This window comes from Camellia sinensis, chromosome 13 (genome assembly GCF_055761805.1).
Source record: "Camellia sinensis isolate YWXY chromosome 13, ASM5576180v1, whole genome shotgun sequence".
Lineage (NCBI taxonomy): Eukaryota > Viridiplantae > Streptophyta > Magnoliopsida > Ericales > Theaceae > Camellia > Camellia sinensis.
In genome coordinates, this window is record NC_138973.1 from 62,125,052 (window position 1) to 62,141,699 (window position 16,648).

The 16,648-nt window shown below is 35.1% G+C and overlaps 1 protein-coding gene across 1 annotated transcript; it reads left to right on the top strand.

Moving 5' to 3' along the window:
* The first annotated feature begins 875 nt into the window (after positions 1-875).
* On the top strand, positions 876-12,076 carry LOC114300627 (putative disease resistance protein At1g50180). Its single transcript, XM_082900569.1, has 2 exons — positions 876-1,914; positions 10,224-12,076. Exons 1-2 carry the CDS (start codon positions 876-878, stop codon positions 12,074-12,076), a joined length of 2,892 nt encoding a protein of 963 aa, XP_082756695.1.
* Positions 12,077-16,648: the final 4,572 nt, after the last annotated feature.

The following is a 16,648-nucleotide window of genomic DNA, read 5'->3' on the forward strand; positions in this document are numbered from 1 at the left end:
TACTTTTCCACACATCCATACCACTCAACAATCATTCAAAGCTGGCGCTATTGTCCCAAAAATTGCACAGTTTAAGTGTAACTTTCACACACAGCTGTTCGGCCCATGGAGGTCCATCACGGCTCCCGTTTTGATAATCTGAACCGTTGAATGTGTAGAACTCGTCGAGTACTATGTGTCTGTAAAAAATTATATTGATCGGATATCGATAATTACATGATCAAATCAGTTTAATATAAAAAAAGAATGGTGTTATAATTAGCGATTGAAAAAAAACAAATCTGATCAGATAGCTGTCGATATCCGATAAACGTGATTTTTGATAGGCCTATAGTACTTAACGAGTTCTACACATTGAACGGTTCAGATTATCAAAATGGGACCCGTGATGGCCCCCACGGACCGAACAAAATCGTCAAGTGCAATGCCCGAAAAGTAGCCAATAATTTCTTACCATTCAATCGGCTTGCCGATTGTACGGCTGTCATACACACATCTCCAATCTTCTTCTACACACTTCTTTATACAATTTTTTAATACATATTTTTTCATAAAAAGTCAAAAGTTTAATCCAAACATCCATATTTTTTTCCTCAACTTTTAAGTCAAAAAACACAAAAAGTGCACTTATTTAGGACACCAAAACAACATCATGTATTTATTTATTCTCATGTTATTGTTTCAACACATGGTCAATATAAAATTCTCATAATCAATTTTTAACACAATTAATTGAGACTAAACATTCTACCGTGTGGACCCAGAGAAAAAGTTCAACCACGAAGAATTTGATTCTGATCGGTACTAAAATTTGTACAAGTTCGTGCTTCTATCAACCAAAGAAAACTCTCAGACGCACCGGAGGCTAAAGAAATATGGCTCAGGCTGTTGTCTCTTTTGCAGCCAAATGGATTGGTGAATTGATGATTCAAGAAGCAAAACTCTTATACGGAGTGGGCGACCAAGTTGACGATTTGTTGGTTGAGTTAAGACAGATGCAGTGTTTTTTAAAAGACGCAGACGCAAAACAAATTGAACATGAGATCATCCGTCATTTGGTTGGGGAAATCAGAGAAGTTGGTTATGATGCAGAGAATGTGATCGCAACCTTTTTCCTTAAGGCTGGGCCAAGGAGAAGAAGAGCCATCCAAAACATCCTCGTGAGATCTATCTCCAAATCCAATGAATTCATAGCTCAACACAAGATTGGGTCGGAAATTAATACAATCAAAAGTAAGATCACTAGGTTTACTGCAGGATTATCAAGTTACGGCCTAATTGCTATGGCACATGAAAGAGAATGTTCAAGTTCTACGCTCCAAAGGTCATCTCAGTTACGACGAACTTATTCCCACGGTCATGAAGAGGATTTCATTGGTTTTGAGCAAGATATCAAGATATTAGTTGCACAATTGGTGAGTGAAGAAGCCAAACACTGTAGAGTTGTTTCCATTTGCGGCATGGGTGGTTTGGGAAAGACTACCCTTGCTAGGAAAGTGTACCATCACCAAGACGTTCGGTGCCATTTTGATGCCTTCACTTGGGTTTCAATATCTCAACAATGGCAACTAAAAGATGTTTTGCAAAGGATCCTAACTAAACTCATTCCAGAGAAAAGTGGGCTGATTGTGAATATGATAGATGATCAATTAGTGAAGTTACTCTATGAATTTCAACGACAGAGAAAATGCTTACTGGTTCTTGATGACATTTGGTCATCAGATGCTTGGGTCAGCTTATCACCAGCATTTCCCAAAGTAAACACGGGCAGCAAAATAATCCTTACTAGTCGTAGAAAAAACGTGATAACATTTGTGGATCCAAATGGTTTCGTCCTTGAACATAAGTGTTTAAGCAAGCAAGAAAGCCGGAAGTTGTTTGAGAAAAAAGCTTTTCCGAAAACAGATACTACAGGTTAGTTTGTTGTGAAACTTCAAATTTTGTCACTACTTCGATATCCACAATTACACTACTACTCTAATATGATATCATGTTTTGCTTTTGTAGTTCAAGAGCACTTTCCCTTTTTATAAGATCTAAATGTTTTTATTTTTAATTTTCATTTTTAAATAATCTTATGTTCATGCACTTTTTCAAATTATACATCACCACAAATCTTGAAATAAAAGCAGTGACACAGGACATAGTTTTTCTAGAAAAATTTAGTTGGAACCACGAAATAAAAAGGAAAAAAAAATGTGAGGAAAATTATCTGAAGGTGATTCCTCTAGTTTTACATATTTCTTTAATTTTTTTGAGCTTATAATTTCCACTGTTTTCCTCTTAAATAAGTTTTTTCTTTGTCTGTAAAGTTTAATTTGTTAAAAAGAGGTGTAATTACTCTGAAGATTTCTATAATCAAAACTTCTTCGAAAAACGGATCAAACACATGGAAGTATAACCATTATCTTAGAGAAAATATATGATTTCTTACAAGTAAATCAGTCAATAAGAATAAAAATTAATGCGAAAAAAATTAAATCAACAATGATATAAGAATTTTACGTGGTTCCTTCAATGTGAGGTATGTTCACTGGATTGAAATCCGATTTCACTATCAACCAATAAGTTTCTAAATGATTACAAACGAGACACGAATGGTCTCACAAAATCACCTTTAGGTGAATTCTAAATAATCAGAAATAATCAAGAGGAAAGACTTCATCAAATAAATAAACAAAATTTTTTAAAACAGAGTTGTAAAAAACCCAAAATAATAACCCAAATTAGCCTCACAGTGACTACCGAAATAAAGCCACAATTTAATTTCACCAAACTTTGAATTCACCAATTGAATTACCCAGCAAGCACCATATCAAATTTGTTGTTGCCACACAAAACCAATACCCACCGAAACATTGTTGTAGCAGCCGCACAATCCTTCAGAAGAGCAAAGACAATATTATATATATTGTTAAATTTTGGATTTTTTTTATAATATCAAAACTCTAATTGTTATCAAACTGAATATTAAATATCCACTGGGCCTCTAAAAGTCAGACATATATGTCTACCAAACTAAACTAAATATATTATAACCAATACCAAACTAAATATTTTAATAAACTAATTGGGTCTCATACTCTACTAAGGAGGTATACCTAACAATTCTCCCCTTACCGACTTAGGTGGAGACATCAACCATACCCGCCAAAGTTCGGCACTTCAAATGTTTGTCCCTTGACAAAGTCTTAGTCAATATATCTGAAATGTTATCATCTATGTGAACATTTTCGAGTTGCAACAATTTTAAATCTAACACAGCACGAATCTAATGATATCTTATATCATTGTGTTTTGATCTCGAATGAAAAGTAGAATTTTTGCTCAAATGAATAGCACTTTGACTATTATAATAAAGCACATACATTTCTTGCTTCAAACCTAACTCTTGCAAAAAAACCATAACTTTTCTTTACAAGTTTCCGTAATGGCAATAAATTTAGTTTCGGTAGTTAAGAGAGTAACACATTTTTATAAATTTAGATTGTTATGCCACAGCTCCCCCCGCAAATGTCATCAAATACTCCGAAGTAGATTTCCTAGAATCAACATCACTAGCGTTAGAATCCGTGAACCCATCAAGTATCGGTATACCATCCTCAAAACACAAACATACCTTTGAAGTCCCTTGAAGATACCTTAGAATCCATTTTACCACTGCCCAATGTTCTTTACTCAGATTAGAGAGAAAACGACTCACTACACCAACCGAGTGAGCAATATCCAATCTTGTACAAACCATGGCGTACATCAAAGAACCAACCGCTGAAGCATAAGGAATTTTCTGCATCTCTTATCTTTCTCACTTGTAGGACATTGATTCAAACTAAGCTTGAAGTGGCTTGTAAGTGGACAATCAACCGGCTTTGCTTTATCCATGTTGAACCTCTCAAGAACTTTCTCAAAGTAGCTTTCTTGAGACAACCAAATCAGTCCATTTTTGCGATCACGAACAATTTTCTTACTAAGTATTTGTTTTGCTGGTCCCAAATCTTTTATAGCAAAAGACGTGCTCAACTCTAATTTTAATCTGTCAATCATAGTGTAATCTTGACCCACAATTAACATGTCATCAACATAAAACAAAAAAACAATAAATTTTCCATCTGAAATTTTTTTCACAAACACACAATAGTCTGAAGTGGTTTTAGAAAAACCATTATTCATCATGAAATAGTCAAATTTTTTGTACCATTGACGCGGGGCTTGCTTGAGGCCATATAAACTTTTCTTCAATTTGCAAACAAATTTTTCTTTCCATTTCTCTACAAAACCTTTCGGTTACTTCATGTAAATTTCTTCTTCAAGATAACCATAAAAAAATGTGGTCTTCACATCAAGTTGCTCAACTTCATGATTCATACATGCGGCCATGCCAAGTACAACCTGAATAGAAGACATCTTCATAACCGGTGAGAAAATCTCATCAAAGTCAATACATTTCTTTTGCCTCAAGCCTTCCACAACAAGACGTGCCTTGTACCTTAGATTCTTGCCGTGATTCTTTAATTTGAAAACCCACTTATTTTTCAGAATTTTCCTCTCCTTAGGTAACTTCACTAAATCATAAGTGCGATTTTCAAGCAAGGAATTCATCTTTTCTTCTATGACCTTTTTCCAATCTCCTTTCTTTGCATGCTCAATTGTTTTTTTGGTAGCTCTCGAGCTCCCCTTGATCGGATATCAACACAAACTCATTAGGTCGATACTTTTTCAAAGGTTGCTAGTCTCTTGTAGATTTTCTCAACTCAACTTGTGGTGGTGGTTTTTGAATTGGATGTTCTTCCTTAATTTTAGGCTTAACTTCATTAGCATTAAAATCATCCTCCACATCTTCAATAGGTGGCTTCAATCTCTCCCATTTTCATCGTCAATTGAAGATGAAGAAGATGGATCCATGTCAATGAGATCACTAGTTTTTGGTTTCGTTTGATCACTTTTGCCAAAGTCTTCAATTGTTTGGTCTTCATTAAACACAACATCACGGCTTCGAATAACTTTCTTGTCGACCGGATCCTGCAATCTATAAGCAAATTTATCACGCCCATAGCCAAGAAAAATACATTGTCTTGACTTACTATCAAGCTTGGACCTCTCATTCTCTGGAATGTGAACAAAGGCTCGACAACCAAACACTCTCAAGTGCTCATACGACATATCTTTGCCAGTCCAAACTTCTTCGGGAACATCACCATTCAAAGGATAGGAAGGAGACAAATTGATCACGTCAACCGCTGTTCTCATTGCCTCACCTTAGAAGGATCTTGGCAATTTAGCATGTGAAAGCAGACACCTTGTTCTTTCCACAATGGTGCGGTTCATCCTCTTGGCAACACCATTTTGTTGAAGAGTCTTTTTAACTGTTTTTTGATGCCGAATACCTTGACTACAACAATCCTCATCAAATGGCCCAATGTATTCACTACCATTGTCTATTCAGATGCACTTCAATTTATGCCCTGTTTCTCTTTCAACCATGGCCTGAAAATACTTAAATACATCTAGAACTTGATCTTTAGTTTTTAGCATAAAAGCCTAAACTTTCCTTGAATAACCATCAATGCAAGTAACAAAATAAAGTGCATCACTATGTGTTCTAACTTTTAAAGGACCACGAACATTCGAATGAATCAACTCCAAAACATTTTCTTTTCTTGAAGCAACATTTTCATAAAAAGAAACTCTATGTTGTTTACCCGCCAAACAATGAACAAATGTTTTAAGATGTGTACCTTTCAAACCGAGTAGAAGCTCTTTTTTGAACAAAACTTGCAGCCCATTTTCACTCATGTGCGCAAGTCGCTTGTGCCACAATTCGCTAGAAGTATCATCTTCAAGTGCATTGACAACACCTTTATAAATTTTTCCTGGCATTGAATAAAATGTATGTGTAACGCCCTCAAAATAATACATAAAACCCATCACTTTAGACAAGCATTGATATAAAAGAACCATATGAGCTTACAACTGTATTACATGTTAACAACAAAAGCAAATGCCCTATGGGCTTACAGCTTTCCAAGTTAACACTTGGTTACAAAAAGAAGAGTGCTAACTCAATACATATTAAGCCCTTGGCTTGAATTTACAAGTAATACATCAAAATAAACAAAAAGAGTCTTCAACTCTCATCCTTACCCAAGCTATGTCCTTGGAGGTGGCATACTACCTGTACCTGAAAATAATGTCCCATAAAGGGTGAGTCAACGCCCAGTAGAGATATGCTAAACACAGTATGAGCAATAACTAAGACATTAGCAATTGATAAATGTTCAATTTCCATAAACCAATTCATAACCTGTTTCCATTTCTTATCAGTTTCACAATTTACATCATCGGCTCAGAACCTGGCCAACCACTTATATGAGACAATGACTCATATTAAACATTTCCCATTTTACAATAGATAAACATACTAGTTGTATCAACATCTCAACAGATAAGCATACAAGCTGTATCCACATTTCAACAGATATGCATATTAGCTATATCAACACTTCCAATGATAAGCATATGAGCTGTATCAACACTTCCAAAGATAAGCATATGAGCTATATCAACACATTATCTGACAAGCATATGAGCTGTATCAGTGGAGTCCATCCCCTATCTCCTCCCAAACAACATCCGGTTTAGAGGTCCATCCCCTATTTTCCCCTAAACCGTGGAGTACATCCCCTATCTTCTCCCACACACACAACGTATATACACAAAGGTCATATACACAATCAATCAATACATAACGTTAATGTATTCTATCAACCGTCATACTCTATGACATATCCAATTGATTAGTTTTAGTTTGCCTAATTATCATGCATTGTCTACAACAATCAAAACTACCCTCCACCGGTAGCCCAAGCAATTATTTCTAAACAGATAATAAAAGCTCCAACAGATAAAATATCAATGTTTTCAAAAGTGAGCGATTAATAAATCCAACTCCACTATTCTACCATACAATGAACCAATTTCATTATTTCCAACTCAATTCCATATAGCTACAATTTTTCCAAATTAATTATACCAATTAATTTAAACAACAAATTAGGGCTTTTTTCCCCCAACTCTCAATATCACCTCAAAGGTTCAAATATCACCAACCAACAACTATATCATCATTTTAAAACCCAAAGTACATATTATGAGCCCAAAATCACAAAACCCTCTCTAACACATTTTGAAACCCTAAGTCCCAAAATCAACCATTTAAACAATAAGCTCAAAATCTTGGTTAAAACCCATAAGAGTGAGTAGGAATCCCTACCTCAAATTCGGAGCTCAAGGAAAGAAGATGAAGAAACTCGACGTGCTCAAAAACTCAATATACTCAGATCAAAACGTAGCCCTCGACGATTAACCCAACTCTTACAAAGGCCGAAGGAAGGAGAAACACTCTAACTAGATCAAACCCTAGAGAGAAAGGAGTTTCTACAGAGAGGAACTCTCAAAATGTCTTTTTAGAAAGTAAGAGAGAGAGAGAGAAAGTAAAAAGTGATTTTAAAATGCCCAGCTGCCAACTGATATACGACATTCCCGCTCGAGCAGAGAACACAACGCTCGAGCGTCAAGAACAAAAACTAGGTACGCTCGAGCGCCAAGACACAAGAATAAAGTACATCCGCTCGAGCGCGAAAACCAGTCCGCTCGAGCGTAGATTTTCCCCTCCCAGAACTTACACCAAAAGGTACTACCCGCTCGAGCGCCACCGCTCGAGCGTAAAGAAACCCGCTCGAGCGTGAAAAACATGCCTGCAGAAGTTCTGCAGAGCACCAAAATACTGGGAGCGTGCAATATCCGCTCGAGCGCAAGAAGACCCACTCGAGCGGAACTCTTAAAAACTGGGCAACAAAGAATTGAAGCCAAAGCCCAACCAACCTGTAACAACTCTGCCCAATACATCCTAAAACTCAATCAAGCGGAATTAAAGGATGACAACAAGATAGATACAACTACCAACTTCATGGAACCGAGTCTAGAATACAACAGAACAGTAAAGGGATAACCGGGATCGCTATAGTATGAGTCTTCTTGCACTTGGCCACCACCAAAAAACCCTTTGTGAGCTTCTATATTCCATCACCAAATTTGTTGTTGTAGCCTTCATCATCAAGCTTCCCGGTAGAGAATGTCGGGAACATGCCTCACATCTTTAAGCAACAACTTACAGTCTAAATTTGTTTCCAAGCAAACGTCACCCATGCTAATAATCTTGGACAAACCTTCATTACCCATTCCAATGCAACCATAATCTCCTTTGGTGTAGGCAGTGAAGAAATCAACTCAAGAAGTCATATGAAAAGAAGCATCGGAATCAATCACCCAATTGCTCTCTTGGCCCACAAAATTGATACAATCATCTTCACAAACGATCATGAGATCATCGGTAGTAATCATCATTGTGTCTTCTTGCTTCTTATCCACACTTCTGTCACGCTTTTTCTTCTTGTTCTTAAGCTTTCAACATTCTCACTTCATGTGTCCTTTCTCATGACAATAATAGCACTTAATGTCTTTCTTTGAAAAAGAACCATATCTTGATTTGTTCGGCTTTGATCATGACCATGAGAAGTTTTACTCCTCCCCCTTGTTTTGTTTCGGCCTCTCACAACAAATGTTTCTAAATGAGAGGAATCCACTAATTTTCTTCTAGTTTCTTCATTCAACATGCTATTAGTGACTTGGCTCATTGTGACAGCTCTATTGGGCGCTGAGTTACTAATTGTCATAACCAAAGTCTCCTAACTTTCGGGCAAAGAAATAAATAACGCCAATGGCTGCAACTCATCATCAAAAACAAATTTCATAGAAGCAAGTTGGTTAACAATACTATTTGTTTCATTCAAATGTTTCGGAATGGGGTTGTCATCTTTATATTTTAAATTAACCAACTTTCGAAACATAAAAGCTTTATTTGTGGCTGATTATCTTTTTTTGTCATAAAGACCCTCTAATTTTTTCCATAAATCATGTATCGAAGTTTCAGTAGCAACATGCTGAAATACACTATCATCAATCCATTGACGGATAACACCAACGACTTTTCGATTAAGCCTCTTCCATCTGTCATCTTTCATACCCTCGGGTTTGCCACTATCACCCTCAATGGGTCCATACAAATCTTTACAAAATAATAGGTTCTCCATTTTCATTTTCCAAGTTATCCAATTGCTTCCATTGAAACTAGACATACGACCCACATTCCCCTGAACTGATTTACACAAATAAATAAATCTAAATAAACCATAAGCTCTGATATCAGTTGTTAGAGAAAATATGATTTTCCACAAGTAAATCAATCAATGGGAATAAAAACTAATGCGTAAAAATTAAATCATCAACGACACAAGAATTTTACGTGGTTCCCTCAATGTGAGGTACGTCCACTGGATCGAAATTCGATTTCACTATTAACCCAAAAGTTTCCAATTGATTACAAACAAGACACGAATGGTCTCACAAAACCACTCTTAGGTGAATTCCAAATAATCACAAACAATCAAAAGGAAAGATCTCACCAAATAGATGAATGAGAATCTTCAAAATAGAGTTGTAAAAGACCCAAAATAATAACCCAAAACCTAAATCAGCCACACAATAACTACCGAAATAAACCCACAGAATTTAATTTCACCAAGCTTTGAACTCACTAATTGAATTACTCAGCAAGCACCATATCAAATTTGTTGCTGCCACACAAAACCAATACCCACCGAAACAATGTTGTAGCAGCCGCACAATCCTTCGGAAGAGCAAAGACAATATTTATATATATAGTTAAATCTTGGGCTTTTTATCAAAACCCTAGTTGTTATCAAACTGAATATTAAATACCTATTGGGCTTCTAAAAGTCAGATATAATATATTCAAAATATATTATAACCAATCCCAAACTAAAAGAAATATTTTAATAAATTAATTGGGTCTCATACTCCACTAAGGAGGTATACCCAATAGATCATTTGGTCGGTGATAAGACCATGGTCATAAATCTCATCCCGTACTAGCTCAAATGGCCCTGTATGCACCATTTCAATAGAAATACTGTACACTTCATCTGATCATTCGATTGGGTTGATTTAACAGTTTAGACTAGTTAATTCATATTTTTGCAAATTCCTTTTGGAGTTCATATAAGACAAACTACCGTACTTGTGTTTGTCCGACTAAGACAAGAGGCTTTTATGTATTGATAAATTTGCACTTTGTTCTGTTGTAGAATTCAAAGTTGACATAATGATGGAGAAGTTAGGAATGGAAATGGTTGAACAATGCGGAGGCTTACCTCTAGCCATTGTGGTGCTTGGAGGACTTCTAGGAACAAACTTGACCCTGAGCCATTGGCAGAAAGTGCAACAAAATTTTAGTTCTTATCCAAAAAGAGGAGAATACATCGGAGGAGAACAAGATGGAAGAGTATTGGATGTGTTAGCTTTGAGTTACCAAGACTTACCATATCATCTCAAGGCATGTTTCCTTTATTTGGGCAATTATCCTGAGGATTTTGACATTGATGCAGAAAGACTATATCAATTATGGATGGATGAAGGCTTCATATCCCAAGAAGAAAGAGAAGAAGACGAAACCATGATGCATGTAGCGGAACGTTACTTGGGTGAACTAGCACAAAGGTGCATGGTTCAAGTGGAATTGCAGCCAGAGGCGTATTCAATAATTAGAGAAAGCAGAGGGTTTCGATGCTGTCGACTTCATGATCTCATGAGGGATTTATGTTTTTCAAAGGCAAAAGAGGAAAACTTTCATCAGGTCATTGAATATGGGCATATAAATCAGCAAGAGCATCCCTCTTCTTTATCCATGGTGACATCAATTGGTGGTAACACTTACCGTAAAATACACAGACTTGTCATCAATCTAGATAAGAAGAATAGTAACTTTCGTCTCTTTGAACAAGAAGAAAGAGCTCAGCATATTCGGACAATTTTATTCTTCACAGGTGATGATTGTGATTATCCGTCTGGAGAACAATTGACCTGTTTATCCAAAGAATCTAAATTTCTTAGAGTTATAAATTTCGATAGAAATACAATTGGCAATACAGAAGGAACAAAAGAGTTACCAAGAGAAATAGGAAACCTTATCCTTTTGAGGTACTTAGGTCTAAATATGACTGCATTCACAAAGTTGCCATCATCAATAGGCAACCTTAGACACTTGCAAACCCTTGATTTGCGAACATCCTATCATCGTAAGATCAGTATTCCAAATGTGTTATGGAAGATGGAAGGATTGGTACATCTTTATCTTCCTTTGTTTGGTCGCTTTTGTACAAAAGTCAAACTACGAGTAGATGGTTTGAGGAATCTGAAGACGAGACAAAACTTGGATTCAGATAAGGTTAATGTTAGAGATCTCTTCAAATTACCCAATCTCCGGAGATTGGAGAATCTATGCGTACGAGGAAAGCCTGAGGACCTAACGATGGTCAATAACTTCATCCTTAATAGCAACCATCGACTACAACACACATCCATTACTATTGAAAATTGTGATTTTTGTTCAGAAGATGGATTAAGCCTCCTGAGACAACTGCTTGGGTGTGTTTGCCTTGTTCGATTGCGTATAGATGGATTTATAGGTAAGTTACCACAATATGAACACCAGTTACTATGCTCAAGCCTCACCTTTTTATTGCTGCAGAGCTCTAAACTTAAGGAAGACCCAATGGCAACACTGGAGAAGTTGCCAAACTTAAGGATTCTATTCTTAGGTTCTGCCTCTGTAGGAAAGGAAATGGTTTGCTCTGCTCATGGTTTTCCTCATCTCAAGAGACTAAATCTTTGGTATTTAGAAATTGAGGAGTGGAGGGTGGATCACGGAGCCATGCCTAAACTTTCTTCTCTACAAATTGCATTTTGTAAGAAATTGCAGATGCTTCCGAATGCATTGAGATTCATCCTTACCCTCCAGGAATTGCAGATTTCTTGTATGCCTAAAGCATTCAATGATAGGCTTCGAGTGGTCGATGGCCAAGAAGGAGAGGATTTTCACCAAATTAGCCACATCCTTTCCATTCGTTTTGAAGGTAAAACAATTCCTGTTTCTGGATGAATCCAAAAGGGAATAGTAAGAATTCTAATATGCCATAGTAAGAATTCTAAGAATTCTTATAATTTTGTTTATTAAATTTCATTTAATTTGAACAGTTAAAAATAATTTAATTATAAATTTCTAATAAATTAAAATTATTTATGAAATTTTTTGTTCATATTTTAATGAAAAAGATAAAATGAAAATAAAATATAATATTATGAACAATTGAAGTTTTTTACATATAATAATTTAAAAAAAAAAAAAGAAAAAGGAAGAAGTAGAAGATTTATTTGTTAATATTGAAATTTGATATAACTCAATACTAATTTTCAAAACAAAAGAGAACTTTTTAATTATTTTTTCATTGTGATCTATGATTTTTTTTAATACAATATCGTAATGTTTTCAATTAAAAATATTATTTTAGTTATATTAAAAATATTTTCATATTAAATTAGGGGTAAAATTGAGATATCATCCACCATTATGGAGCAATAAACTTTTTAAAAATATGTTATAAAAAATAGGAATTAGTTGTACATATTGATAGGACTTGATAGTAATCTTAGGAACAAAAATAGGACTTGTTAGTTGTTTTTGCTAGAATTTTTTAGAAACAGAGGAGAGTGAAGATCAGTACTTCTTCCACACATCTCTCTCCCTCTTTGTCTTATTTTTTCCCCCTTTTCTACATATGCCAATAACTTTTCCTCTCAAAAATTATTTAGATGCAAGCTGTTCTTCTGTTGGTAGTAGACTTGATTCATACATATTTGAAAATTTATACATACATCTCATTTATTTTTAGTTACTTATTGCTCCCAAGACCTATACTGGGATTCATAATATAATTGCATCTACATCACACGATATTTTTGTTGGTATTTTTCTGTCTAAATTTTTAGTCTCTAGAACTACTCTCAAGACATCATTTATCTCTCTCTTACTCTTAATAGTTATTTCTCACCATGAAATGCTATATAGATGAAGATATCAACTGCTACAATGAAAGCGAAAAAAATATTGTGTTGTTGAATTTCTTATTAACATGGATTTAACTTTTAAATCTACATCTTATCTTTTCCTTTTGCATAGCTCTGAAATTAGTTATTTAAATTAGGAAGAAAAAAAATTATTTTTACACAGCAGTTGTCCTTTGTGGATTGTTGCAGACCACCCATCAAAATCATGGAAGCGTGCTCTTAAAAAAATGAAGAAAATTTTTCTCTTAAAAATAGAAGAAAATAGATACTGAACTACATTTAGAATTGGAGTGGAAACTTGTATGTATTGAGGGGTACTAATAAGCATTAAAAAGATTGTACCATCACGTTCTTATTGATCATTACTAATGTTGTATTCCTATTCATTACTAATTTCATGCACCTGTTCATTTGTACTGTCATGTTTCAAATTCACATGCTTATGCTATGTTCACCATGAAGGTGATGAAGATTAAGAAGATGAAGGCATTGTTGTTAGGGAGGCTCTTGTCTCTCTTGAAGCTGAAGGTTTCAGGTAATAATTTTTGAAATTGAAGCTCAGCAAGTTGTTCATTAGTTAAATTTTATGTATAGAACTGGGGCTGATAAAAAGGATATGCTAGCTGATTGTCATATAATTGCTCTATATTTTCTCAACTCTTGTTTCGTTCATACTAGAGGGTCTTGTAAAATAGATGGCCCATGATCATGAAGTAGCCAGGTTTGCTCTATCTATGAATGTAATTTCTATGGTTGATATGGCATGTATCCAGACTGATCTTAGGCTGGTTTGACCTTCATATAGTTTTTCAATGAACTTTTCTTTGGTTAATAGAAAAAAAAAGAGGAATGAAATCAGAGGATGCATTCTTTCTCGCAGCTGTTTACTATGATTTTAATCCTTTTTACAACTTATGAGGCTGTTATGAAAAGTTTGACCAAAGTGTATGCAAATTACATAGTTAAAGCTATCATAATTGGAATCCGAACACTTTGCTTATTAATCTGAAGATATATGTAGATTACAAAAAAAGAAAAAGAAAAAAAGAGCTTTTCATATAATCTAGAATTTTTCAAATGGACCCTTGAAAGTGCAATTCAATTTGAAGAAAATAAAATGAGAACAGGAAGAACCAGTATGGTATAAACAAAATTCTTTGTTCAAACTATTTGTGTAGCCAATCACACTGTTTACAGTAAATTGCCAACCATCCAAGGTTTTGTGATAATACATGATATGTCTGCTGCATCACTTTCACGAAACCAATCATCAGTGGTAAATAATTTACTAATTAGTTACCTCTTTAAAGTATGTTCAACATTTATTCTAATCTCCAGATGAAGTTATCAAATGCTACATTGAAAGAAAATTATGTTGGTGAATTTCTGATTGTGGCATTTACATATTGATCATAGCCTAACTTAACTTAACATGGGGTTAACTTTTACCACCATGTTATCTTTTCCATTCACATGTTAGCTTTGGCACTAGGTAGGCAATAAATTAGGATGAAAATTTGGCTTATTACACGACAATTCCCACTGTGAATTGCAACATACCCATAAAAATTATGACAGCAGGTAATTTCTCTTAAAAAAAATAAAAGCTAAAATATATTGAACTAGAATTGGAATTGTAGAGAAACCTTGCCCCTTTCAACTAGAATTAAATGAGTACTTTTATGTTTTTATTCACCATTAGTAATGTAATGTTCATTTTTTTGATAGGTTGTCATGTAATGTTCCTATTCGTTAGTATTGTCATGTTTTACTTTTATAAGCTTATGTATGCTTATGTTCAAATCAATTCCAGGTGAACGGAATTGAAGGCAATGCTGTTTGGGAGGTTCTTGTCACCACATGTATATATTCCATGTAGAGAACTGGTGTTGACACAGGTTGTGGTAGATGATTGTCATATATTCACTTGATATTTTCTCAACTCTTGCTGTGTTTATACTAGAAGATCTTGTAGCAGGCTGCTCTTCGTTTTAACTTCATCTAGTTTTTCAATAAAATTTTCTTTTGGTGACAAAAAAATGAATGATACCAGGGATTCATTATTTCCTGTTGCTTACATTGCTTTAATCAGCTTCATACAATGCTTTTAATCCCTTTTTGAAACTTATGAAACCATTATGAAAAATTTGAGAGAAGTTGACACAATTGATTAGTTAGAGTTAACAAAAATTCAAATTCAAGCATTTTGCTTACTAATCTGCACATGTACTTATGTTAGATAAAAAATAAGAAAAAAGATAGAACAAGGAAAAGAAACTAAATTTCTAATCTAGGAATTATATGAAGCCTTGAAAATGCAACTCTATTTGAAGAAACTACAATAAGAAAGGAAGAAACCAGCCCCGGTTGTATAAAATTATTCATAAGACACCTATACCCAATTTAAACACTGGGATCTTTTAATTTTATATGATTGGTGAAGAAAAGACGCTCACTCCGGTTAGAATTAGAGAGGAAACTTGCCCCTATTGAGTGGTATTGAATAAGTACTAACCCACTAGTATTGTCATGTTTTTATTCGTTAGTATTACTTTCATATTCCTATTCATTAATGTCATGTTTCAATTTTATATGTTCATGTTGCAAGTTTTCTGAATGAATCTGTATATCCAATTGTGTTTCTTTATAAGGAGGTCACCAGTTTATATAACCCAAAACCTATGACTGAAAAAGGAAAATATGAAAAAGGAAATACAGCCAAGTAGTTACACCACAATCTTTCCTAATTCTATACACAATATAATCTTCCCTAATTCTATACATAATATATTCTCACACCCCTGCTCAAACTTTAAGTTGTTTTAGCAGAAAACCCTGAGAGATTGCTAAGAAGAAACTGAAACCGAGCGGTAGTGTGAGTCTTGGTGAAGAAGTCCACAAATTGCAAAGCCGAAGAGACAAAAGGAAGCGAGATAGAGCTAAACTGCAGAGGCTGTCGGACAAAGTGACGGTCAATCTTAATGTGTTTCGTCTGTTCATAGAAGACAGTATTGTGGGCAATCTGAATAGCACTACACTTGTCACAATAGAGGCAGGTTGGAGAAGACTAAGGGACACCCAAATCAGATAAGAGACAATGAAGCCAAACAATCTCAGCAGTAGCATGAGCCATAGCATGACACTCAGCTTCGGTAGTAGGGCGAGCAATAACAATTTGTTTCTTGCTTTCCAAGAGATCAAGGAATCGCCAAGAAACATACAGAAAACCAGACGTGGACTTGTAATCAGTAACATCACCAGCCCAATCAGAATCAATATAGGCTACCAAATCTAGAGAGGAAGTAGAGGATGATGGTAAACCCTAAAAGATAGTACCTCAGAGATAGCGAAGAATTCGAACCAATGCAGCCCAATGTGAGGAGTGAGGAGCAGAAACAAACTGGCTAACCACATGAACAACATAGGCAAGATCAAGACGAGTAACCATCAGATAAACTAAGCAACCCACAAGCTCGCGATGTAAAGTGGGATCATCCAGAGGGACACCATCACTAGAGTTGAGCTTCACATTAAGCTCAGTAGGTGTATCAAAAACCTTAGTATCAATAAGACTAGCACGGTGAATGACCTCATTAGCATACTTAGT

What these genes read in the sequence shown, in the direction of transcription:
- LOC114300627 (XM_082900569.1), top strand. Translation starts at nt 876, where the DNA reads ATGGCTCAGGCTGTTGTCTCTTTTGCAGCCAAATGGATTGGTGAATTG. An exon ending in TCCGAAAACAGATACTACAG is followed by an intron (nt 1,915 to 10,223) that starts GTTAGTTTGTTG and finishes GTTCTGTTGTAG; the next exon opens with AATTCAAAGTTGACATAATG.